This window comes from Coturnix japonica, chromosome 1, assembly GCF_001577835.2.
Source record: "Coturnix japonica isolate 7356 chromosome 1, Coturnix japonica 2.1, whole genome shotgun sequence".
In the NCBI taxonomy this organism is placed as follows: Eukaryota; Metazoa; Chordata; class Aves; order Galliformes; family Phasianidae; genus Coturnix; species Coturnix japonica.
The window spans coordinates 161,029,632-161,055,258 of record NC_029516.1 but is presented as its reverse complement, the minus strand read 5'-3'; the positions used below and the strand labels follow the sequence as shown (position 1 = coordinate 161,055,258).

The 25,627-nt window shown below is 39.4% G+C and overlaps 1 protein-coding gene across 2 annotated transcripts in view; it reads left to right on the top strand.

Annotated features, from left to right (window-relative positions):
* Window positions 1-25,627, top strand: part of DDX10 (DEAD-box helicase 10) — a 137,544-nt gene that overhangs the window by 79,375 nt on the left and 32,542 nt on the right. Inside the window, exons 16-17 of one of the 2 annotated variants that reach the window (XM_032442172.1) lie at window positions 9,803-9,859; window positions 10,414-10,535. In XM_032442172.1, the coding sequence (XP_032298063.1) occupies window positions 9,803-9,859; window positions 10,414-10,535 (179 nt within the window). The remainder of the gene's footprint in view (window positions 1-9,802; window positions 9,860-10,413; window positions 10,536-25,627) is intronic. The other variant, XM_032442171.1, reaches the window with a different exon arrangement.

Sequence of the window (25,627 nt, the reverse complement as noted above, 5' to 3'; positions counted from 1 at the left end):
AATATTAACTAAGGAGAGTTATAAATCAACATAGAAATAGAGATGCATCTTTAGGCATTCCCTTGGACAGGTCTGCATTGAATTGTTAGTACTGTTCAGGAGTTGCTTTATGGAGTGGCTTTGGCCTTGTAACCCCTGCATTGGGTTTAGTGATCTCCAATGGCAACCTGCAATACGGGCTATTACAGAAGGTATAATCAGTGCTTTACTAAATCTTTGATTTTCTTTGAAATTCCTACTGTTGGATAGTGTAAAAAGGTGATAACTTCTTCTATGTAACAAGAGTAAGCCAAAATGTGTTCTGGGACTTGGGTGTGGGGTGTAGAAGTGAGCGGTATTTCTTGGCTACGCCATGTGTGTGACCACAGCCCAAGTCTGTTTCAGAACTTGAACTTCCAAAAGCCAGACAATTTAATTAAATGTATCGAGTTAGTTACCAGAATGAAGATACTGTTAAAATTTGCTGCTATTTTGTATATATTAACACATCTGTGGTTGATGAGATGAAAAAAAAAGTTTGTTTTAAAATAGTATATTCTGAATATAAGAATTTGGACCATGTTTCTGTTTCTGTTTGTGGTGTGCTGACCTGTAAACATTTGTTATGTGCAGAAAACTTGCATGCACCTCAAGTCCCCATTTTGGGTATAACAGAAGACTTTGGGTATATAAGGAGACACGGTGTTAGACAGTACCTTGGTAGAATAAGAACTTGTTTCTATAAATTTTATTTAAGAAACTTGATGATTCAGCATACCTGTGTATCTGCATGAATAAGTCTGCCAAAAAAGGAATTCTTTAGTATTGGTATTTTTTTATAAGCAGTAGGTTATAAAAATAAATAAATTTATTTCATTATACTTAACCTACTAAATGTGGTCTGAAAACTTTATCTAGTTCATGCTAATCCAGTAAAAATAAATAGCATGTGTCAGAATGTTAAAAATGACAAGTCTAGATCAAGGAACCATAGAATGGTTTGGGTTGGAGGGGACCTTAAAGCCCACCCTGTGCTGTGGGCAGGGCTGCCATCCACCAGCTGAGCTGCAACATGCCCCATCCAGCCTGGCCTGCAACACCTCAGAGGTGTGTGTGTTGGTTCATGTTTCCTTCCCTTAATTCCTTTCTTTGTGCTGCACCTGGGGATTGCTGTAATTTTCTGTTTCGGATGTTTGGCAGTTCCTGTTCCATCCTTTGAATCATTTTTTTGAAACACATTACATCTATTAAAAGTATTATTTAGGTGGGTGGGAAAAGCGCTAGAGCACAAATGTATTTTGGTTTTGTATAAAGCAAGTGCAGCAGTCCTCAGTAGGGTACCTCAGTAATCCAGCCATCAAAGGGCCTGTGAAGTGGAATGTCTGCCTCAACCTCAAAAGGATGGCTGAGAATATCAGCACAGCTTGTGGAGGGCTGTGCTAATGTTGCTTTGTTTCAACAGGTTTTTTATGTCCCACATGTGGGTCTGTGTTTTGATTTGGATTGTGGGTGCACTTACGAAAACATTGCTTTTTAATGTCTGAAAGAAGTGTCCTTTTATAGGTCTTTTTCCATTGAAAATCCCTCTTTTTTATGGTTTCTTTGGAATTATCTTGATTATGAAAAGGTCTCAAGGAAAGAAAAAAAGGAACTTCTTAAAATGAAAACTTCCATGAAATAACTTCTTTTATTATTAACTTTTGAGGTGAATATGGCCTGTCAGCTTAATATGAACTTTCTTCACAAAATCCTTTCTGATGAATAGCAGACCTACTCAAAAAGTATCCACAGGCCATTGCTTTTAAATCCATTTGTGAATGTCATTTAAATGAGCACAGTTTTCAGTATGATCAGAAATACGTTTTGGTGCATTCATGAGATGCTTGGATTAGATGAGATGTGTGTTGCAGTGCCTTAAGGCGTGTGGAAACTTGCAAAGCATCTACACTATAATTAGGTTTCCTTCAAGAGATTCATATTCTGTTATCCTCTGTTTCCTTTGCAAATGGGGGAAAGTTGAAAATGTGATGGGTAAAAATAAATAAAAACCTGAGATATAATTGTAACGTAATTAATTCTTATTGCAATTTGGGATGCAGAGTGAATTTTAGCAGTTGACCACAAGGGAAGGGGCAGTAGCACTGATCGAGATGATGTGAAAAGAATTTTGCATTAAGGGAAATTTAATGACAACACAGTGAGAGGTGTGAATTTAAGCTCCTTTTGAAATGTGTAAAATGTTATAAACAACAATAAAAGGAGAAGCGAATAAAGTATTCAGAAGATGTTTTTGCTCTCCATTTTTCAAGCTTTCAACTGAAAAAGCGCAGTTGTTAAGGATGAAAACGCTGGCATAGGGGATTAGTCTTGCTTTTTAATAACCTCTCTTTCTTTCAACTGGGTGCTGAAGGAAAAATGAATAGAAGCCTCATTTTTTCCTCCCTTTCCAGCAAGTACAGTATGCTGTGAACTTGGGATGATCAGCACTAGAAGATGGCTAAGGGGCATCATTTCCCTGAGCTGGGTGGTATTGCAAGCAGGCTGCGGCCATCCTCAGGGACCTGGTACTGCAGGGAACTCAGTGTAACTTAGGGAGAGGTTCTGATAGGATAGAACTTGTGGTTTCAGGAGTGCCCTTCCCAAGTGAATGTAATGAGCAGCTTTCTGATAAAACTCATTTTTGAAGCATTGCGGACTGGTAAGGAAATGCAGACCTCATGTGTGATGATGCTGCCTGGAATTTTTTAAAACTGGAAATGAGGTACAAGTTTACCTGTGGAGAGAGAATTCTTTTTCTTTTTATCATGTAAGTAGCCAAATGTTGGAATTTAGCTGTGAATTTGTTTTTAAAACAGTAGTGCTGGTGGTTTTGTAACTATCAGGAGAATGATTGTATCAATTAGTTGGGATGTCAGCTGGTGCGTACAGTGATTATCCCTCCCTCATGTGTCCCATGCCTTGCTGCTCTCCTTAGGGCTTACCTGCCATCTAATGCTGTAGCTGGTGGCTCTAATCCAGCCCCAGCCCTGTGTGCTGACTGTACATTTCCCAGATGGAAGAGTTCTCAGGATGAATTCCTTGTACTTTTCTCTTTTTCTGGCTGACCTTTTACACTCCCTACAACTGCAGCTGCAGACTTTGTCTGCTTCTGATTCTCTATTGCGAATGATTTCTGTTCATGACAGGAAGTTTATGACTTAGACGTGTTAGGTATTGTAGAATCATGCAATGCCATAGGCTGGAAAGGTACTTAAAGCCAACCCAGTTCCAACCCTCTACTATGGACAGGGCTGCCACCCACCAGCTGAAGCTGCCCAGGGCCCCATAAAACCTAGTAAAGGGAAATGCAGATGTTAGGCAACACAAACCATTCATTATGCTGGAAAATAAACCCATGAAAAATAATATGGGGAGTGGGAAATCCAATCAGCATGTTAGTTCTGAAGAGCGAGTGCATTGTGTTTCAAAGGGAGTAATGTTGGTAAGCATTGTGCTCCCCAGTAGGTAAAGCACCTGGATGGTCCATCCTGGTGAGCAGCAGTGTGTCAGGTCATGGCGTGGCTGCGTGGTTGGTTTGGTGCTGTGGGGGGATAACACCACTCTCTCCTGTAAGGAGCATTCTGGTGTAGGTGCAGAATATCAAGTGAAGAGTGCAGCAACTGAGAGGAGCTCAAAAAGAAGCGTTAGAGTGGAGAAATGTGTAGAAATGAATTAGGAGAGGATGATTACTTTGTTAGAAAGCATGTTGGAGCGCTTCTGTTGCTGTTGCATGCCAGCATTGCTGCTGTTCCATCCCACATGCAGAGCTGTTAAGATAAGGAGGCTGGCTGCTGCTGTGTGGGCTGAGAGCCATCTTTGTCCAGTCTGAGCACCTGAATCCATTTGCCCTCACTGTGCTCATTGCTTGCATTTTCCTTTATTTTTTCACTTTGAAAATGGGATGGGCTGCACTTAAAGCTGAAGTACCCTCTGATCCTCATCTAGCTGATGTGACAAAGCTGGAACTGAAATAATGGAGTAGCTGGTTTGTGTCCACCCAGATGAGGTGTGTGCCAGTGCCACTCACAGGAGGGAGAGCCAGAACAGGCACCTGCAGAGTAGGGGAGAAAGCGAGGCTTCAGCTGGCTTCATTTGTGTATGTTCAGAGTCCGACTCAGACTGCAATTTGCATACAACAAGGAATCTTACTGTACTGCCTCTGTATATTAATTAGCTTAATTTAATATCTCTTTCTCTTTGGAAACCTATTTATTAGAAGCAGTCTGTATGTATAAATTTGTATACATTTATAAGGGTATGTATGTTCAAACCAGATGGCCTATTGAAAGTACTTAACATCTGGTTAAAAGAATGTCTATCCTGAAAACATGTTTGGTTTGCTCAGATGTTAGATGAGAAAGGAATTGTTTTCATTTCTCTCCAGCAGATTCCTGTTGAATTGGTTTTGTTCTAACAGTGCCCTTTAAGGGTCAGTTTCTGTTTTCTTTCTCATAAATAAGGATGCATTCTTCATTTACCCCTAAGTCCTTCTCCACTGCTTGCTTAATGTTTAAGGCTACCATTATGCTGTCTTTCACATGCTTTTGTTACCACACTTTCACACTTCTCCTATATTGCCTTAAGCGTTTCATTCTATACTTGCATGTTTCATTTTCCCTGCCTAATAAATAAGCACCAGTTGTACAGATGAGATTTTTACATTGTTATCTTTGTGTAGTTTGTTGTTTAATGAGATTATTTAATAGATATCTAAAGCCAAACATAAACAGATCAAGATACAAATCAATCACCAAAGGCATCAGAAAGCTTTGCCTCCTTTCCCTGAAGATGTTTAAACTTGTGTATTCAGCGGTGACTGATTTTGTACACTATATTTTGTTTTATCCTTGGCTGCAAATAATACCCAGCATCTGTTCTGTTCGGTTTTATCTTTCAGCTGGGAGTGTTGTTTTGGTGGTTGGGCCACTGTTTGCATGTAGATGATCTCTATCACTAAACAAATATTAAAGCTCATTTAAATATGTGGTTGAAAACAAAAATAGAATGTAGCGATGGCCAAAAACGTGACAGCTGAAAGAAAATTGTCTTATTCCGTGTGTGTTCTGCCCTCCCTCATCCTGTTTATTTTTAAGCTATTAAAATAATAAATAGTTCTCACTGATTTCTAGTTTTTATTCTGTCCACCTGTGCAGCGCAGAACCGCTGTGGAGGAGGACAGAAATTGTTTGTGTTGGCTCATGTGCATGCTGATTGTGTAGAGCAGATTAATCTTGCTGTGCAGGCTGCTGGTGTGTTTATTAGAGCAGGATTTTCAGATCCCAAGTTGCTTGCCAGCCGAGCAGTTAAAAAAACCAAAACAAACAGCTTTTGCATGTAAGTAGCACAGAGCTGGCGTGAGCTCTTCTGAGAGAAACAAATGTGGGGTACCACGGTGAGATATACGGAGTTGTGTTTCAGAGCACGTGTGCTTAAAAATCTGGGCAGAAACCAGCTTTTGGATAGGGATGATGCCAGGATGTAAGAGATGCTATGAAATTCTGAGCAGCTGTTTGTACATTTGCTGTAGCACTTTTGACTCTGAGTCTCTAAAATAACTCCTACTAAAATAACAGCTGATAGTAACTACTAAGAAATGAAATCTGGTACTGCTGTCAGCCGGCAAAGCTTTATTAGCAAGTGCAGCCCGAATTCTTTAGACAGCAGGCTGACGTTGCTCTGAATCCCAGCCACTACTGGGAAGCTGTTGTGTTAGAACCATGACCTCAGCTCTTAGAGTTAATAGATCGGTAGCACCAAAGTGTAGCATCAGTAAGTAAAGGATCAGTTATTCTAAGTGCAGTGTTAAATTTTTTGATCAAAACCTGTATTTAAATAATATATTTAAAAAAAAAAAGATGAACGTACATACATCATATTATTATAATTACTATTCTTTTTTTTTCTTCTTTTCCTGATTTAGTGGATAGTTTTTATCTCAGACCACATTTCTCTTTTTTCCCCATTCTGTTTCCCACTGGGGCAGGACAGCGAGCACACAGCTGTGCAGTGCTGAGCTGCCAGCCAGGTTAAGCTGCAGTGCTATGAAACAGGGTGCACTGATTGTCTTGCATGAAACTATTGCATGCCTGCAGGTAAGCAAGCAGAAGAGGTCAGTAAGGTTGGTAAAACTGCTGTACACCACCTAAACCAGTGGTTTGTTTCTTGTAAATCTGCGTATGAACCTTGCAGAAATCCTTTTTACACATGACAATAATCCCTACAGATTAAATGTTGCAGATAAACCCCTTGACAAGTTAAAATGAACTCTTAATTAACTGTAGGAAGAGGATCAAAGAAGAAAGGGTTTTCAGGGTGGAAAATACCTGCAGGCTTTCAAGATTGCAGGTATTTTTTTAATATCTATCAAATATATATCAAATACCGTTATATATCAAGTATCTCGGCTGCTAAACAGTGTTTATATGAATCTCTCACTTATCCCAAACTTCACCAAATTGATTAATTTTTTCACCTCAATCTAAAAATGTGCAATGTGAGAGTTTTTAATAAGTGTTGTTAGTATCCTGAGGGAAAAGTAAGAAGGGCGTGGGTGTTTGTTTTAAAATCCAGTGGTGGGAGGAAAGCAGGAGGGTGAATTCAGTGGCGGAGTTCAGCATGTAGCTTTTCTGTATGTTAGAAGCAGAAGCAATGTGAGCTGTGGTTTTGCCTCCTTGTTAGGACAGAGCTGGTTCCTTTGCCCCTTTGAATGCAGAACAGGTGAAAGGGTTCACTAATGGTAACTCTTTCTTGTTTACTTGAAAGCCAATGGATAATGTCAAACTATGTGTTGATGACTAAAGCTTTTCATTCTTGTGATCACTGTAATTACTGACTGTCCTCATTAGCTACTTGTGTAACTGTGGGGAAAACTGATCATTTGCAGGAAAATTTTGAAGGGTTGTCTGGAAGGTCCCTGAGCTGTGTAACACTATTTACGTTGGTTTCAATTGGTTCTTGAAGCAGCAGGAGAGTTCTGGAAGATATTGAGAACTACCGTGCAAATACTTTTAAGGATAATAAACTAGTAATTTAGCCTGCAAGTAGTCCTCAGCAGGCTAATAGAATGACTGCCTTAAGGCTTCTTACTAAGGAGCAAAATGAAAAGCATATCAGTAATCAGTGGGGTTTTGTGGGAAGTAGGTGTAGTGAAATGTGTGTTTATTTGTGATTTGATCAGAACAGAATTTGTTTTGGTTAATAAATGCATATGGAATATGTTGACATTTCCACAAGCCTTTCACTTGAGCGTTTTGATTAATAACTTTATTATATTTAAGTTGATGCAGCACAAATTAAATAGACCAAAATCTCAGCAGTTGGAACGTTGCAAACCAGTGGCTCCTGATTCACAGTGTACTGTTTCAAGAATTTTTTTTTTGGAAAATGGAGGAAGGTTTTCTTGCTAAGTTGGGCTCAAGCAGAGAAAACTGTGTTTTAAGATAGGTTTGAGAACACGTTTGTAGGAGTCATAGAATGGCCTGAGTTGAAAAGGACCACAATGACCATCTGGTTTAAACCCCCCTTGCTATGTGCAGGATCACCAACCACCAGACCGGGCTACCCAGAGCCACATCCAGCCTGGCCTCAAATGTCTCCAGGGATGGGGCATCCACAGCCTCCTTGGACAAATAAGAATAAGAACTTGAGAATGTACTGTGAAGGCTGGGAGCTCTTCCCCCGGAGATGGGTGCCTTAAGAAAGAAAGATATGGGTGATGTTCTGGTTGCCCAGGTCAGTGTGAACTATTACTGCCCATGTTGTGGTAGCCAGGTGCACTGATCCCATCTCTTCTCCTGCTTTCTTTTTTGTACTCCTCATTTCAGTCTCTGCACCTTTAAGATCTTTTTGTATGTACTGTTCTTTAGAGACATACGTTTATTGTGCTGTCTGGCATATTTCTCTTCTGTGGCATTATGTCAATCTTCTGCTTTCATAGCGGACTTTGCAGTGCTCTTCGTAAATCCCTTGAGCAGGAATTTCAACTGTGTTGGCTTAAGCCTGTGGCTGTAGTTAAGACACTATCTAACATTTTCTGTTCTGCCCAATTTAAAAACAGCTTTATCCTGCTTTGTAATATCTAGTAGGTCATTTTTGAGCTCTGCATTCTCTTTCACTTTTTTGAAAGTGAAGTTTGAAAAGGATCACTGTTTTAGCAGAAAAGTAAGAGAATAATGGTGACCTGAGTGAGCAAAGAATGCCCAACTGAAGCACTTAGAAAAAGGGATTGAGAGAAAATGGAAAACCTGAGTAAAATCATTAGAAAGGTGTAAGTAAAAATGGTCAGAAATGAATATGAATTAGACTTGGAAGGGAATCATACAAACTCTCCCTGGAACATGGTCATATCCTGTCTAATTCCCCTTTGTCACTGCTGAAGTCTGCATTGTGAGGAAACGTTCATTGAGTGTTTCCAACTTTTTCCCCTTCTTTTTCTCTTTCATAAAGATACATAGCTCATGTTTGAAAGGAAAAGCATTTTCTGCTTCATTTAAAATTTTGAATCTGTTTACTGTTCATGCCATAACATGGTTTTCATCCTTTTCTGTGCCGACATGATGACCCAGAGCTGATATTAAAGGGTTATCCTCTTTTATGTGGACTTGCATGCTGGTGCTAGGAACAGCTTACGTTGCTCAAAGAATGAGATGCATCACATAAGCTTTTTTTTTTATGCTAATGTAAAGAAATTTGAATAACCAGCATTGTTAGAATCACTAAGGTGAGAGTTTATGGCCTTGTGCTGAGCCAAGGGTGGTTCAAGTTGGATATAAGGAAACGTTTCTTCTCAAAAAGAGTGGTGAGGTATTGGAACAGACTGCCCAGAGAGGCGGTGGAGTCACTGTCCCTGGAGATGTTAAAGAAGGATAGAGAAGTGACAGTGAGGGACTAGTTAGAGGGCATGGTGGTGTGGGTTGATGTTGGACTCAGTAGTCTTTTTCAACCACAACGTTCTGTGATTCTGTAAGACAAATGAAAAAAGGGAATGGTGTCCTTTCCTAACTGATGTAAGTGCCCTTACTTGAATTTCTCTCCTTGCCTCATGAAATCGATAATTGAAAGGATGTTAAATTACAAAGACCTGACAGCATATAAAATAATGGTTCAGTTGGTTTAAAAATAAGCAAATCCCAGTAACAAAAAGAAGAGAGAAACAGGGTGATTAATGTCAGTTACGTTAAATATTTTGGCTGCTTTGGGTTGTTAGAAATCTGGCTGGCGGCTTTGAATGAGTTTTATCATTGCTTTTTACTCATTTGCCTTTGGTGGAGGCAGTTTGATGTTGTGGCTTCTGAACTGATGCAATTACTAACAAAACTTCTTCAGTAACATTTAGTTAATAATGGAGATAAGAAAGCTATTGAGTGTATGTTATAGATTTCAGTCTTCAGCAATTCTGAAGTAGGGGAAATTACCATTTTTGCTCGTTAAATAGATTGAATTGCATGTTAAAACAGCGAGAAATTTGAAAACTGATCTTTTGGTGCAGTTTTTCCCTAACTTTATCAAAGTACTTAACTGTATATTTCCTTCAAAAGTCATGAATGTCAGTGAAGTTTAAATATAAATGTGAATCATTCTGATCTCCTTTAAGAGCAAGAATAAGAAATAATATCTCAATCAGATCTTTTTGTATATCCTTTTTCCTCAGTAATGTTTAGAATCGATTCCAGCATTGTACTGTTTGCATAAAAGGTATCTAGGTGTTTCCAATAAAATCTTGAAATATTAGAAGAAAAACAGGCTGAGAATTTTCTTTAAAACTGGATTTTCTCATTTGTTGTAGGAGAAAAGGCTGAAAGAGAAAGCAGCACGGAGAGAAGCCAGGAACAAGAAGGCACAGGTAAGGATTTGTGTTTGGTTTTGATCAAGCTAATGCTTCTGTTTTTCAAACTGTTTTGTGATTACCATGTTTATTACTTTAATAAGCAATGATTTGGTCAATGACTCTTCACAGGTTTTTTCCTCTTGCTTATCTTTTGTTATTCACCTGCTGTGATGTGGTTATAATGACATTATGAAAAGATACTGAGTAAGATTAGAAAGCATGTATGTGTGCATATCTATAAATAACATGGAAACCTTTAGAAATTGCAGCTTCTTTATTCCATATATCAAGTGAACCGCCATTTCAGCTGCAGTGCTGATGCCACTTTTATTTCCTCTAAATACTTGGCCATGTTGATGGCTGCAGTACTGAGGACAGTAAGGTTTTTGGTGAAATCACATTTAAGCTTTTTTCTATTGAAACTCTTCTTTAATCTATGGGTGTTTACACTGAAGCTTATTCTAGCCTTTTGTTAGGCCCCAACCCTTTCCTATCCTTTTTCATATATGTATATTATTAATTTCCTCATGGCTCTTCTAGTTTTTCCTATTGCACGTTTCATTTAACAGGAAGGATTTTCCAGAACATGGGCTGAGGAATACATGGCATTTCTCATACTGCATCACTTGTGTTACACGTGTTCCTGTTCATTCTCAGCAGTTAGCAAAGATCTTACTCTCCTGAGAAAACGGTTAGTGTTCTGTGTTTTTCCAAGGTGACCATGTGTTGGGAGATATGAGAGTAGGAAGATACTTCATACTGTAGTTCAGTAGTGGAAAGTAAGTGCAGTTTACAATGGAAAGCCTATTTATTGGATTAATTATTCCTCCCTTCAGAGATGGCAAGCTATGAGAGCCACCGGCGTTGTGATTCCTCAGTAAAGCAGTGGAAGTTTTCTGTGTGTAACTGAATGTATAGAGAGGCAAAGTTTTACTGTGTGCAGCAAGCATGGTAGAAAAATTATGGAATGAATGATTAACAAACATCTGAATATAGTGAGAAAACACTGATCAGATTGGACCGTATCACCTTTGTAAATGTTTGGTTGTATGTTCATTTAACCTCTTTTTGAAGTATGGAAAGAAACCTGTGTCGTATTACTCAGCAGCTGGAGAAATAAGGCCATTCTTCTTAGAAGGCTGTGCTTACTAATGTTCTTCCCCTGTCCTATTTGCCAATCAAATGAATCTCTCCTTAATGACGGGAAATGAAGAGTGGTCTATCTGCTCTCTGTGGGTGTACATGTGTGTAATGGATGGTTTAAATGCAGAATCACCTTCTCAAGTTGGATAAGACAAAAGCACATTTTGATGCACACTTTCCTCTCCTCTGTGCAATATTGGCATGCTGGATGCAGCCTGGCAGACTTTCTGTGAGAGTACCAGCTGTGTAAGCCTGTCATTGCTTGGACTTCTTTTGTGCTGAACTCGCTCTATGCAAGAGGAGGCAAACCTCTGAAGCTTCACGTCATCCTCTGTGAAAACTGCTGGCCTTTTTCTTTTGTTTAGAGGCTACTTTTGCTAGAACTCCGTGCAGTCAAATCCTGTCACTTTCTATGGGACTTGTTTGAAGGGAAGATGTTTCCACTGGGAACAACTGTGACAACCTGGAATTGGGCATCTCAGTTGTGGACGTGCAAGAGAACAGCAGGTGATAGATAAAGGTGGCAGTTTCAGGCTGCTGGGTGTCTGAGGAATTAATTAAGAACACTCCCTGCTTTATAGAAGCTTACAGTTGAAGCTGCAGTAGCTGAAGCTCTCCATAGTCTGTGTGGGATATGACTCAAGCAGCTCTTATGAGACACCCAGAGGAAAAAAAAAGGGGGGGAAATAGTAAAAGAGAAACTACTGAAACAGAAACAAGTGTAGCTAACGTATATTGCCTAAATCAGGAATTCAGAAAGTTTCACATATGGCTTGTGACCCACTTATTCTGCCAGGCACAATTCCTTGAACAATTAATAGCATTTTCTCAAAAAAGAAAGCAGTACGGAGAACCAAAAACCCAGTGAAGGTATTTTTAGCTACATATTAATGCAGTCCAACAGCTGGAGAAAGGGATTAGATCAACAGCTCTGAACAGCCAGTCACATCAAAGCGGCTGGGGTCATAATCTGTTGTTCCACTTCTACCCACTTTATTTCTGTTTGCTTTAACTGCTTCTCCCATAAGATAAATTCTTTGGGTTATGGAGTCTTATTTCTCATCTTTCAGTAGTATCCAGCCTGCTGGGTCTGAAATGACCAAAACTCGTTTTTACTTTACCACTCTAAATATTAAATAACAATTCATCAATTATGACTTTTGCTTCTCTTGCTTGGTGTGATTCCTGCCCTGCTGTCCTGCTGTTTCTTGTTCTGTCTTTATGATCAGCAGTGTCTGGCTTTATTTTCCAGAATGAAAATGGAATCTATTTCTCCCGATGTCACAGGAGCCCACAGCAATTGCTGGGAAGTTTTTGCTCAGCCTTTGAGGCATGAGGGATAGGCTCTGCAAATGGGATTTAATAACCAAATTCTGGCATACTCTACTGAGTGTGCTGGAACGTAGAATTAGATGAGTAGGTACTTGCAGTGTTATTTGACTCCACCTTGGATAAATCCTCACACAATAAATAAACCAAGTCAGAAGGATGCTTTGGAGAAAGTATTTCTTAGAATTTATTATCATTAATTAAATTTGAGTGTAAAAGGATGTGAAAACAGACAGTAGAGCTCTTTTATCTGCATGTAGTCAGCATCTCCCTTCTTCTAGTTTAAAATCATTCTCCTATAGGGAAGTGGCAGAGCAGCTTTATGTGGCTGGCTCTCATGGGCCCAGAACTAGGCCCTGCCCTTCCCTTCTAGGCTTCCCCTGACATTTGAAAGCTCTTTTTCTGCAAGTAGCTGTTAGCTGCAATGAAACTAAATGTGACCGTGGCTCTCATTGAGTGAGTTTACTGTTTTGCTGTTTAAATGCCTTAGAGTGCTATTGATGTGTTAAGATAACTTCCTCACTTCATAATTCTTGCTTTTAAGAAAATTGTTTTTGTAGGAAAGGCATTTTCCACATGCAGCTGAATGCATCTGTGGGATGCTGGGCAGGGAGTAGATGTGGAATCTCAGGATTATTATCCTGGGATGGTGTTTCCAGCTCCTTTATTGATGTTCTTTGTGGTCCTCAGCCAGCAACATCCAACATGATGCAAAATATGATAACTAGCCCCCAAAAGAGGGCACTGACATCTGCTAGAAAGGGCTAGGACAGCATCTGCTAGCTGTGCCAGGAGGTAAAGCTTAGTCATTACAGTTGAGTGAATCATTTCAGCCATTGGCAATTTTGAGCAAGTCGAAGAAGGGAAAGTATCTGTGTACTAGATATTAAAATTAAAGTAAAGCTACGCAACTTAGCTGTCTGTCTTCTTGAACTTATTAGCATCCAGTCACTCTGAGGGCAGTCTCCCCAAGCACTTGATGTTTAAGAATTTACTCTGTATGTTGTACAAACTGGGTATTTAGAGATTGTCATCTGACTGAAAAATAGCTGTCTGTAATACCAGAGGCTGATTACCTCAAGATTTGTAAGGAAAATGTTGCCCAATTAGAACAGAGAGAAACCTACCTGGAGAACCTACTCCATAGTGAGAGAGTTTTCATCTTTTAGAACAGATTGAGGAGGAGAAATGATTGGAATACAGTTGAGGATGGGGATCCTTATTAGGCAGGAAAACTGGTGTCTTTTGAGTATGTGAAAAGATCAAGGTACTCAGTCTTCAGGGGCACTTTTTCATGTGAATTATTTCTTCCTGAGCGACTTAAGAGCACTGTAGGATCAGCAGCAACATCAGAGTAATTACACTTTTCTCATGTCTTGTCTTTTTCCCTTGCTCTTCCTCCAACATTTTGCAACTCCCCCAGGAGTTAGTATTCATGTATCAGATTTTATATATTTTACTAAATATATCTTCAAGTATTTTTTGTAGTTTAAAATTTTCACAGTCACAATGGAGTTAAGAATCTTGGTGCTCAAGATTGAAGGGATGCGTGTGAGCACATCTATAAAATACACCTGGGTGAGCAGGAGGCACAAGATAAAGCTATGACAAATTCAGTCATGGATGTCGGTGTGTATCGCATCACTGCAAGATATAATCCTTAGTGCAGCATTCTGTTTTCTGCTCCTTATGCCATGCTCTGTCGAGATTTTAACCAGAAAAATACTTTAACACCCTGTTGTCTTTTCCTCCTGAGTATACGCTGAGGGATTCGTGATAAACTGGCTGAATGTGGCTCAAGAAATCTTTGTGCCAGGTAGCAAAGGGGTAGAATTGAATCTCTTGAGAATCTATTGTCAGTGACCCATTTGGAAAAATATAATCAAGATATGATGAAAATTCTGCATCTGCTGTAAATCATTCCTGGGGCTGCTGGATTTTACTTCTGTTAACTGTCAGCTGTGCTTCTGCCTTGACTTTTCCATGGGAATTTAGCCCACAGCTGCAATCTTTAGGCTGTGGACTCAGATTTGCTCTGATTGTTTCAGTAGTTCCAATGCAGAAAGAGATGGATGGGAATTTGGTTCATGCTTCTTTTGAATAGTTTCTCAAATCGCTTTGATTGGTTTATCAGTTTTCTAGAGAAAGTCTTGTGGGACTTCATTGCATCTCTTTGAGTCACTGGTTAATGGTTTAGATGCATTAATTGCCTCCCATGGGCTGACTGTTAATGCTTCAGCTCTCTGAGATTTCTGGAGTTGGAGCAATTTCTGGATGAAATGCTATTGTGGTCTGGGGGTTGTAGAGATACTGTGAACTTTATTTTGCTCATAGAAGACATAAGGAGAGGATTATCATGTCCCAGCAGAGCCTCAGGACAGTCTATGTCTTATCACTGCTGCTTAACAGTTGCAAAGGATTTTTTGTTGGTTCAGCTATAAAAGCTTCCAGCATCACTGCATGGAGAGTTTGCATCTGAAATGACCCTGAGAGTTTAATCCCTTTTAGTAAGTCATTCTTAAAACTGTTTAATTAACCTCAGTGTTCTGTGTTAAATCTTGTGTTCTGTTTGCATATCCATAGAACCTATCAGTATCTCTGCTTACTACAATTCTGTGTTTGTGTTGTTTTGAGTTTTCTTGACAAGTTTTGTGAATTAGCAGAGCAATTTGAACATCAACCTTTTAACCACTGGTTTAACCTTTCTAAACTTTCTTAAACGGAATCACAATTCCAGGTTGAAGCTGTTAAGAAGAAATAAATAATTGATACCAAACTGCCTGTGTTCTGAGACACTTTTAAACTCAACATATTCTACAATATTTAAGGTAGTATTTGGAAGTGGCTGATTGTATGCCTGTAGGAAAATGTTATCAGTGCTTTGTTTATTAAAAATACTGTGCTGATGATTCCAGTTAATGTGGCACTTAAACTGCTTTAAGTAAAGCTGTAATAAGCCCTGCCTTTTCTGCAATTAAAAATATCTTTGATTAAATTAATAATCCTGCGCTGTAGCCCTGAACATTAAAACAAGGAAGGATTCTCATGGATTGATTCGCCAATTCTGCACACTGCTATGAAGCCTTTCATTGCAGCCATCGGCACATAGAGAATTTTAAATAGGTTTATAAGTGGCCATTTATAATAATTGGGTGTATCTGTTGCAATTGAATTTTGTATGATATTCACAAAATGGTATGTAGTGACAGCCTACTGCTCTGCACCCAGTTAACTGATGATTTAATGGTTACTGCAGTGATTTCCTCATAGTTTGGGGAAACACAAAGGTGAGCGGGATGTGTCCTCTTACCCCCGAAGATCTGCTGAAGTGAGGTGGATGCACAATGTACATTTCATTACAGTGTCTGACACACCTAGACCCTGCGCTTTCTTTTGTGTTTACTTTCAGATTTATGGTAAAGAGAGGAAACATTTTTTCTTCAAGCTTCTTCTTATTTGCTTATTTGTTGGGAGTGGGGGTGGGGTTACGGTTCTGGGCATGGGTTGGATGCAACGTGTCAGTATGAATTTGTGAGCACAGAGGAGCAGGAGATGTCTCTTGTATCAGCAGTGATAGGGAATACAAAAGTTAGTGTCTTGCTACACTGTAAATTACTTTCTTTAATATCTATGGTAATACTAAAGAAATTTCTTCAGTATTAAAGCTTTGTGTTTACGCTGTTTAATTGATTATTCTTTAAGGAACTTTTTATTTCTGGATTATCCAAATATGTTAAATATAATAGAAATAGGATCCTGGGGGCTATCCTAGACTCAGGTTGACTGCTGAGCTTCAGAATTTTCAACATGTTAAAGGCTGAATATTTTTGTTTATTTCAGAACAAAGATATTTTGGTATTGGAAAAAAAAATGAAGTATAGCTTAGGCCATCAAAATTGCAGGATTGTGAATTGAAAATAAATATGTTCTAACATATGCATCTCTTGCTTTTGAATCCTGTGGGTTTTCTTATTATTTACTAGGATTGCATAGTTACAATTAACTCTTGGTAGCTTTAGAATTAAAGAGAGCTTTGGCCGCATTCCATCTACACTCTTGAATTAGGATCAGCAAATAACTGAGTAGTTACTTGAGTCACTGTTTTGAGTTCTCTTTCTGCTTTGCATAAATGGAATATGTATCATTCCGCTCCCTCTTCTTCCTTCCTTTCGCCATGGATGTTGGGAGCAGGATTTCCCCATCATGTTATTCCCTGCATGAGGCAGTATGTTGGAGCACAAGCAAAGTGATAAGAGCTCGATTCATCTTGTGCAGATGCCTTCCTAGGGCTAATGATTGAACCCCGGCAGCTTAGGTGATATGCATCTTTCCATTTGAATACACATTTCATAAATCTAGGCAATGTGTTCAACTCAGTGGGTGTATCTAGAAAAACACTAAGAATGTAAGAAATGAGACAATAACTTGTTTATTGCAGAGTGCAAGCACATAGATTAAGGGGCAAAGACATTCCCACCTGAGCTTCATATTTCCATTTCATCATTGATTAGATGTTTTCATGCTAACTGCACAGCACCGTGTTCTGTAAACTTCAGTACGGAGAAGAAGAGCAGACCGGGACTTCTTGTGTTTCTGTCCTGTTGCTCCTTTATCCTCCTCTTTGATTAAACAACTTTAGAAGGGAACTGCATAAGGTTCCGTGATCACAGCTCATCAGTATATAAGCCTTTAATTTTTCAAGCTCTCTTGCTAAGGTGACAAGTGTACAGTTGAGTAGAAACCAGCCACTTGGATGTCATTTGGATGTATACACAAATTAACAGCATCTTCCCTTCTTGGCTTCCAGAATTTACAGTTCAGTTTCTTGACTCATTGGACACATTCTCAGCAGTCTTGGCTTGAGCAGAACACAAATGGCCACTTTGTCCCTGCCTTGCTCTTTCCAAGGAATAAGAAGAAAGGGACAGTGCTGGAGCAGCACACCAGTGTGTGTTTGGTAACCAGTATTTGGATTCTTTCCCACAGGACACGAATTTTAAACTTTCGTGGTGCCTGCTGTGTTCTGTGCTTGTTTTCAGAAACAGATCAACTGGTTGTTATTCTTGTTTGTGCCTCTGCACCGTCCTTTGATACCTTAACCAACATAGTACAGTCAGATAGCCAGGAACTGGTATTTTGGAGACCATCTCTACTCTCAGTCCTGAAGATGTGGGCAACTCCAAAACTAGGTCTAATGATCTCAGGCTTTCAGCAGCTTTCTCACCAAGCTTTTATTTGTGAAACTGAAATTCTTTTGAATTTATAAGTCTTTTTCAGAGAGGAATGCCATCTAGTGAGAATATATTCTGTTGTGAGCAGCGCATGAATTCAGGTGCCTCAGTTGTGGCTCGATAGATATTATGCAGACTGTAGCATTTCATAAATAAGCCGGATCAGAACTGTTCAGACTTCTTTATGTTGCATCTGGTATTAATCTGAGCCACTTCCCAGTTTTCCCTGTGTGTTTGAATATATATATACTTAAAGCATAGGCTTTAAATGTTGGAATTCAATTTTGCTGCTCATCTCAGGTATAAACTTCTTAAAATTGAGTTAATTGGCTGATGAGCTGGGGTAATCAGATATGTTTGGATTATGCTGACATCCTCATGCGGTAAGGAAGCGTAGTTTTAAATTAAGCAACTCTTCCTTCTCAGCATCACCCCTGTTTATATTCTCAGTTCGTGTTGCTTGCAGCATTGTACGTAGTCAGCTATAGCTACTCTCAGCAGTCGTAATTGCTACTAGTGATGAAAATTGATTCATGCAATCAGAAAACCATTATCTGCATTCTGACTGATAAGACTGCAGTTGCCAGTGTTTTAAAATTCTTGTGATGAGTGTTTTCAGAATTCTCCGGGGTCGTGTAGTCACTGAGATTCCAGCTGCTTTATGCTGAATTTTACATGAGCGTTAAAAGAAAAGGGAAAGAGCTCATAATGATTCTCTCAATATATTTTTTCAGACCATTTTTAAAGATTTGTGTTTGTCAGATTCCTCCTTTGCCAGAGATACTAAATCTGTGGTAGTGCAATATTCTGTGCTTTAACACAGGATGAAGAGTTTGCTGTTCTTTAGCATTATCAGCTGCTTTCATAAACCAAACATGTTGCTATTAGGAAAGGTCAGATTAGTAACTGGGGGGGGGTATCAGGCTGGGTGTTAGGAAAAGGTTCTTCACCAAGGAGTAGTTGGGCATTGGAGTAGTCTGCCCAGGGCAGTAGTCACAGCCCTGAGCTGCTGGGGTTCAAAGCTGTTTGGATGGTTCTCTCAGTCATAAGGCTTGACTTCTAGGTGTGCGCCTGCAAGGCTGGGTGGTCCATGTGGATCTCTGACAACTTGGGATATTCTGTGACTGTTCTTGGAGATTCCAGTAAGTCCCAAACAGCCTCTTCTTTTTGGAGGAGTCCATTAGGACTCCTGATGTCTTTGCGGTTTGATTCCTGATCTCCCTCAAAGTTTCTTTTCCTTGTGGCAAAACATAATTTTAATCTTTTTTTTTTTTAATCTTTTTCCTCCATTTAATATTTCCTTTCTCTTTTTTTCCCCCCACTTGTCTTGTATAATTTTTGAGTTTCCAGGACCCATAGTATCTTTCGTTGCTTCTTCATCCCTTTTCCTGTTTCAAAAGGAGGAGCTGCATTCTGTCTGCTGCTACCTCTGTTAGGTTACTTTCTGTGTTGTGGAAACTGGGAGCACAAACAAAGAAGGAACAGCAGGAAGAAAGGTAATAGTATCATCTGGGAGCAATCTTTGTAAATGTGCTTAGTGTTTTTAGGAAAAGGTTGATGTTCATTCTATTTTTTTTTTTTTTTCTGTCTTTATGTAGTGTCTCTTTCTACTTTCTTGACTTTGCTTCAAGGAAGTGCATGCTGTCTGTATTCCACTGGGCTGAACCATTTAGTGCTGTTAAGTTTTGCAGGGCCACCAGTCTTTGCTTCCAGGGAAAGCTGGAAGAGGCGCTGTCTCTCTTGCTCTTTGCACACATTTGTGTTCCGGCAGGAAACCTTTTGCTAAAAGAGCATCAGTGAGAGTTCAAAGCTAATCACTCTTAAACTAAGAAAAGCCAGAATGAAAGTTGGCAGTGCTTGTCCCTTTCTGTATAAATCCAGTGATGCAGATTATAAATGATGATTCAATGGTTCTGTTCCTCCTCATCCTTTGTGCTGAGCCAGATCTTTAGCTTAGAGCTCGCTTAGTATGTACTGCCTGGAGACTGTGTATTTTTTCAACAGTTTAGTACTTTCATTTGCTGATAGTGAGGATGCCATCCATTAGGTACATGGATTAAAAACCTTGCGATAAACAGCGTGTCCATATCAACTATGAGCTGGACTGCATAAATCATACATAAATCATCTTTTAAACTTTGTTGGAACTGCTGCCATGGAATTATATGATACACATTTTTTTTTCTAGAAAGCTTCTTTAGGAGGTACAAATCAATGGAGGCTCAGTGAAGATGTGAAACTGCTGGGCTGATCCCTTGCAGCTCAGAATGGATGTTATAGAGAGAGGTCCAGAAATGGTGCCTGAAATTCCCTAAGATCTGGAAATAGGTTTGTTTTGTGGTAACCACTTACACATACAGTCATTAGTAATGGTTTCTGTTTCATAGGTCACAGCCTGCCTTGCTGCCATTTGCCTACAGTCTCATTTCCTTTTTTCTTCTCTTTTGAGATTTTCTCAATTACAGTCTGAGAATTGAACTGTATCCACAATCATCTGTGAGATTTTTGTTCTTGCATTGTTTGATGCTCGGAGCAACAGCTGGGATGGGGACCTTGTCATTACAGGACTTCACATTGGTTCTGGTCTTCTCTTGTACAGAACCTTCTAAACACTACCTGTGTGGCAGCTGATTCTGAATGTAGACAACAGATCCTTTAAACTGATGCAAGGTGACCAAATGCCTTTCTGTCTGTGAAATGAGAGGAGAAATAAGTCCCATATCTTCACAGTTTGCTACACTTTGATAGCAGCTGTGGTGGTGCATTGATACTGATCTTCAGCCTTTTTTATGGAAATGCTTCCATATAGTTAGACCTGCCTTGTAAGCAGTTGGGCCAAGCAGACAGCTACCACTGATTTGCCATCAAGGAAAAGATTCTCAGTGTCGTGCCAAAAGAGCATTTTAATCCTTCTAATCGCTACTTGATTTTCTGTACGTAGTCTTGTGGATAGCAGTGCAGCAGTTTTATGAAGTATAAAACTTCATAAATATATATCACCATAAATGTGTGATCTTCAGGTTACTGTTTATGAGGTGCAGTATTTCAGTATATCAAAAACTACTTTTTCAAAAAGATGTTCATAAACATGAACTGATTTCAGAATTCAGTCAGTAGCATGTCATAGGATTAGGGTTAGTTTCATTCATGTAGGACAATTTGATGAAACCTGGCAATTTTCTGCAAGAGAAATTGTGGGTGGACGAGGAGCGGTGATTGATTAATTATAGTCACAGTCGACTTACATGTACATGAGTTCTATTTGCAGCTATTTGAGCTGAAAACTCAAAGATCTGTAGGCTTGATGTTAACTAGCAATCTCAAGCAGCCCATTTAATTTGATAATAAATGTGCTATTAAAGATGTCCAATGTTATTAACATTTTTTCATTTCCTTTCACCTGATACTTATATCTGCAAATGTAGTGTTCGCAGTACTTACCACTTCTTTCAAGCTATCGACTAACTTAGGAGATGCATACAGTTTATGAAATTCCTTCTTCCCAAGTACTTGAGCTGATGTGGCAAAGTTCTGTGTATAATACAAAAGATAATCCCATTCTTTGGTTAGTTTATGTTATTTTGTTTTGTGTTTTTTGAAATGTTGGCTGCTAAACTTACAGGAGCATGTGCACTGCTTTAGCATGTTGAATGGACTGACAGTGGGTTTGAAACAAAAGAAAATGTAATTATATATCAAAATCCATGCAAATATATATATATATGTATATATTTGCAAGTTTATAGTAACGTTGTAGATCATATTTAGACTGGATAATGAGAAATCTACAGTTTAAGGTATATCCTGTAGGGGGCGTGCAGGAAAGGTTGGGAGGGATTTTTTATGAGGGCAAGTAGCAGCAGGACAAGGGGAAATGGCTTTAAACTGGAGGGTAGATTTAGACTGGATATTAAGAAGAAATTGTTTACTGTGGTGGTGGAGACACTGGAACAGGTTGCCCAGTGAGGCAGTGGATGCCCCTTCCCTTGAGGCATTCAAGGCCAGGCTGGATGGTGCTGTGAGCAACCTGGTCTAGAGGGAGGTGTCCCTGCCTATATCAGGGGACCTTGTTCTTCTTTCACTTAACAATCACCCACGAGGCACTGAAGCTGGAAAGACATAGTGGGGAGGCATTTGTGTGAATGTTCCTCTTTCATACCTTTTCTGTAAATGTACACTGTGGTTGCCATCACTGACTAGGCCTGAAGGGCCATTGTCTTGTCCTAGGTGAACTGTTGTTTTTTTTTGCTTTGTGCAGAGGTAAATCCTTGTACTGCCTTTCCTTCTCACTCATATATCACCTTTATTCAGAAAAGCTTTCTGTAGTTTGGCTACTTCAATTGGTTGAACTTAATCTAAACAAAAAACATAGTTAGACAGAAGTTGCTGTCATGATTCCTACTAATGTTTGCTTAGAATTTATGCTTTGTTGATTGTGCACTTTACTACTGTTTTCCTATTCTTTTTGTCCAGAGACACTGCTTTTACCTAGCGGGTTTCTGAATGACATTGTATCTTGATTCATTTTCTTTTGTAAGTTATTGCATTTTTTGGTGGTTGTTCCTGTCTTGTTCACAAAGTGCTGGTTCTCTGAGAAACAGAACATTGTTCGGGGTGTCTGGTCTTTTTCTTTCCAACTGTTTCAGTTTTGCCTCTCATCCTATTACCAAGCACCACAGGAAAGAAAGCCTGGCCCCATCCTCTTGATACTCTCTCTCAAGATATTTGTAGACATTAATAAAATCCCCTCTCAGACTTCTCCAGGCTAGACAGGTCCAGGTCTCTTAGCCTTTCCTCATAGGAGAGGTACGCCAGGACCTTAATCATCTTTGTAGCCCTTCACTGGACTATCTCTAGGACCTTCATGTCTTTCTTGATCTGGGGAGCCCAGAGCTGTACACTGTACTTCAGATATGGCTTCACCAGAGCGGGAGGATAACCTTGATTTGCTGGTAACACTCCTTCTAGTGCAGCCCAGGATACTGTTTGCCTTCTTGGTCATATGAAGGTAAATAAGGTAACGTGGGACAGCAGCCAAAAGTTGTGACTTGGGGATTTCAGATTGGATTCCAGGAAAAGCTTGTTTACAGGGAGAATAGAGCTGAACTCCATCAGGTTGCTTAGCAAAGTTGAACAGCTCTCTTAGAGATTTTCCAGGCTAAGATGTACCAAAATCTCAGCCGACCTAATTTAATAATGGTGGTGATTGGACCAGTTTGCATGGGAAATGGGCCTAGGGATCTCAAGAGATCTCTTTCCACCTACCTTTCCATCTCTTCCCTGAATAGCACACACAGTCATTTGGTTCCTTTCTGCAGTATCTCTACTTCTAGAGTTAGACCTTGGTGTTTTCAGTCAGTAGGAGGTGAGCAGATAGCAGGCAGTAGCTAAATCTGGCACTGAAAAAAGGGCTGTGCCACCTGCTTGTTCCTCCAGAGCTCGTGTTTTAGCACTACACTACTACATACATTATCTTCTTCCTTTAAATAGTTTTATTTTTCCCAGTTAAGTTATGCGAAAGTTACATAAAGGTCCCAGTTGACAGATGTAAAGCAAAGAAACAGCTAAAATTGGAAGAGGTAAAATCAGAGGCTGGTAAGCTGTCTGAGTGATCTTACCGCAACAAATTTATGCTGAACTCCACCAGTTAGGTCTTCTCTGCTTATTGGGTCATACTGCAGCTCAGAGAGAGTTCAGGGATATCATAAAGAGAAGAGAAAGAAGATGTGTTAAAAAATATGCTTCTTTTTAAGTTCATTAAAGCTTCGAAGTCATCATGTCTCTAAAGGTGTTTGATATGGTCAAGGTAAGGGAGGTCCACCCTTTGAGCCTCGAGGAGGAAAAATTATTTATGAACCTTGAAGTTTTTTCACTAATAAACTCACCATAAATGTGCAAGTATTTGATGCAATTCATTGTTAGAGAATGGACTTTTTACACCATATTCCTACATTGCAAAAAAAGTATTTTCCAAGAAATGTATTTTGGGGGAAATTCTGTCCAGTTCTCTCTTGCTGGTGACTGCATAATTCATCCAAACTGTGGCAGTGAAGGCCGATTTCTGAACTTAATTAATCTTATAAGGATTTGCTAGAGGGACAAAGGTCAGGAATAAGCTTGAGGTTGTCCTTGTCAGCATACTGTCATCCCTGTGTGAACATGTTTGTTCAGGAAAAGGCTAGGTAGCCATTGCTCTGCTGAGAGACATCTAATTTGATTGCTATGGAATGAAAGCACCCTCATGGGTGGTCAGTGAGGAATTTATGCTCTGGTTGACTCTGCAGTGCATTGTAGTATCCCCATTGTTATGACTGGTGGTGGCACCATCTTAAAACCATGTAGAAAAGACCGAAATGTAGAAAAGACTGACAGATTTACACAGGTCATAGTGGTGACTTCTGATCCACCAGCTAAAAGGCAAATTCTGTTAATCAACTCTCCTTAAAAAGGTCTGACATAATTCCTTATTACAAGTACATAAGGATGAAATTCTCCAGGTGCTAAATCTTCTGTATTGTTTTTTCTGGTAAGCATTTGAAAGACAATTCGCTGTATAATTAATTGGGCATTGCTTTTCAAAAAGATTCTTTGGTTGAAAAAGTTCGTGGTTTTACAGATCGCTAATTGCATTGGACTGTCAGACACAGAGTGAATTAAACTCCTAGAAGACTTCTGGGTAGAAACACAGATGAATATTAAAAAGATAATGTAGTCTGTATGTGTAAAAATGGTTGTTGTTATTGTTGTCTTTAATTTATTTTCCTGTGTTGCTGAGAACACTCAACAGTAGCATCAAAATATTTCAGGCTTCTCATTGACTGGAAGATGTTTGACATCACTGCACCTGTTATTACTAATAGTTTAAAGAATATTAGTACAAAGAAAATCAGTGTGTAATGCAAGTCTCTGATCTGCCTCAACAGGCAGCTGTTGCCTTAATGCACAGAGCTGCTAGTGATGGTCTGAGACCATAGTGGGGGTTAGCCTCTTCTCCCACTTAACTAGCAATATAAGACTAGAGGGAATGGTCTCCAGTTGCGCTGGGAAGGTTCAGGTTGGATAACAGGAAAAATTTCATCTCCAGAAGAGTGGTCATGTGCTGGAATGGGCTGCACATGGAGGTGGTGGAATCACCAAGCCTAGAGTTGTTTAAGAAACATTTAGATGTACTGAGGGACGTGGTTTAATGGGGAAATATGGTGGATGGTTGGACTATATGATCTTGGAGGTCTTTTCCTACCTTGGTGATTCTGTTCTCATAAACATTACATTTTTCCTTTGTGTCAGAAATGCTTCTTTGGACTCTTGGTTTCATGTATTCTGTTTTCTGGCTGCAATCCGACCAGCAGGATGCAGGGAGGAAGAGCACACTGTTTTCTGACCGGGTCGTGGCTGCAGGACTTTTCCTACTTGCTGAAGCCTGGAAGTATTCCAAAGAAGTGAAGTGTTTTGTAGTTGTGTGTGGTGTTTGAACAAAGATAATTTAGCCATGGTGAAAGTAAACTGTGTTGTAAACAGAATTGTCCTGCAGTTTTATCCTTGGTTTTCTTTTTTTTTTAATTATTTTTTTTAAATGTTTATCAGCATTACCTCAAAACAAGCTGCAGGTCTTTTCAGTGCGAAAGGTGTTTGATACCATCTCCAGAATACAAAAAGTGGATGGTTTCAAACACGCAGCAGGAAAATGAAACTGTGGAGCTTAGCATTGTTTTTTTAGTTTGATCTATTGTCACTCTTGATTTTGAGTAGGATTTGCATGTTGTCCCTCTGCACACCAATCTCTAAAATTACCTTTGGTAGTGAGATGCCTGGCGTCTATGAAGTTGTCTTTATGTAATACCATACTTTGACAATTAACTTCATGTTTAAGAGTAGGGATCACAGGTGCCATCCTGGTGTTAAATAATGTTAAAACTGTTGTAAATAATTGAGCTAGTTACTCTAATTTATGTCTTATTATCAAACAACTTCACACAGCATCTTTTCAGTACATTTTACTTTTTTCCTGGCTCTTAACAGCAGGTTGATTCACCCATAACACTCACCTTTCACCTTTCAGTCAGTGTTTGCATATCGCTGT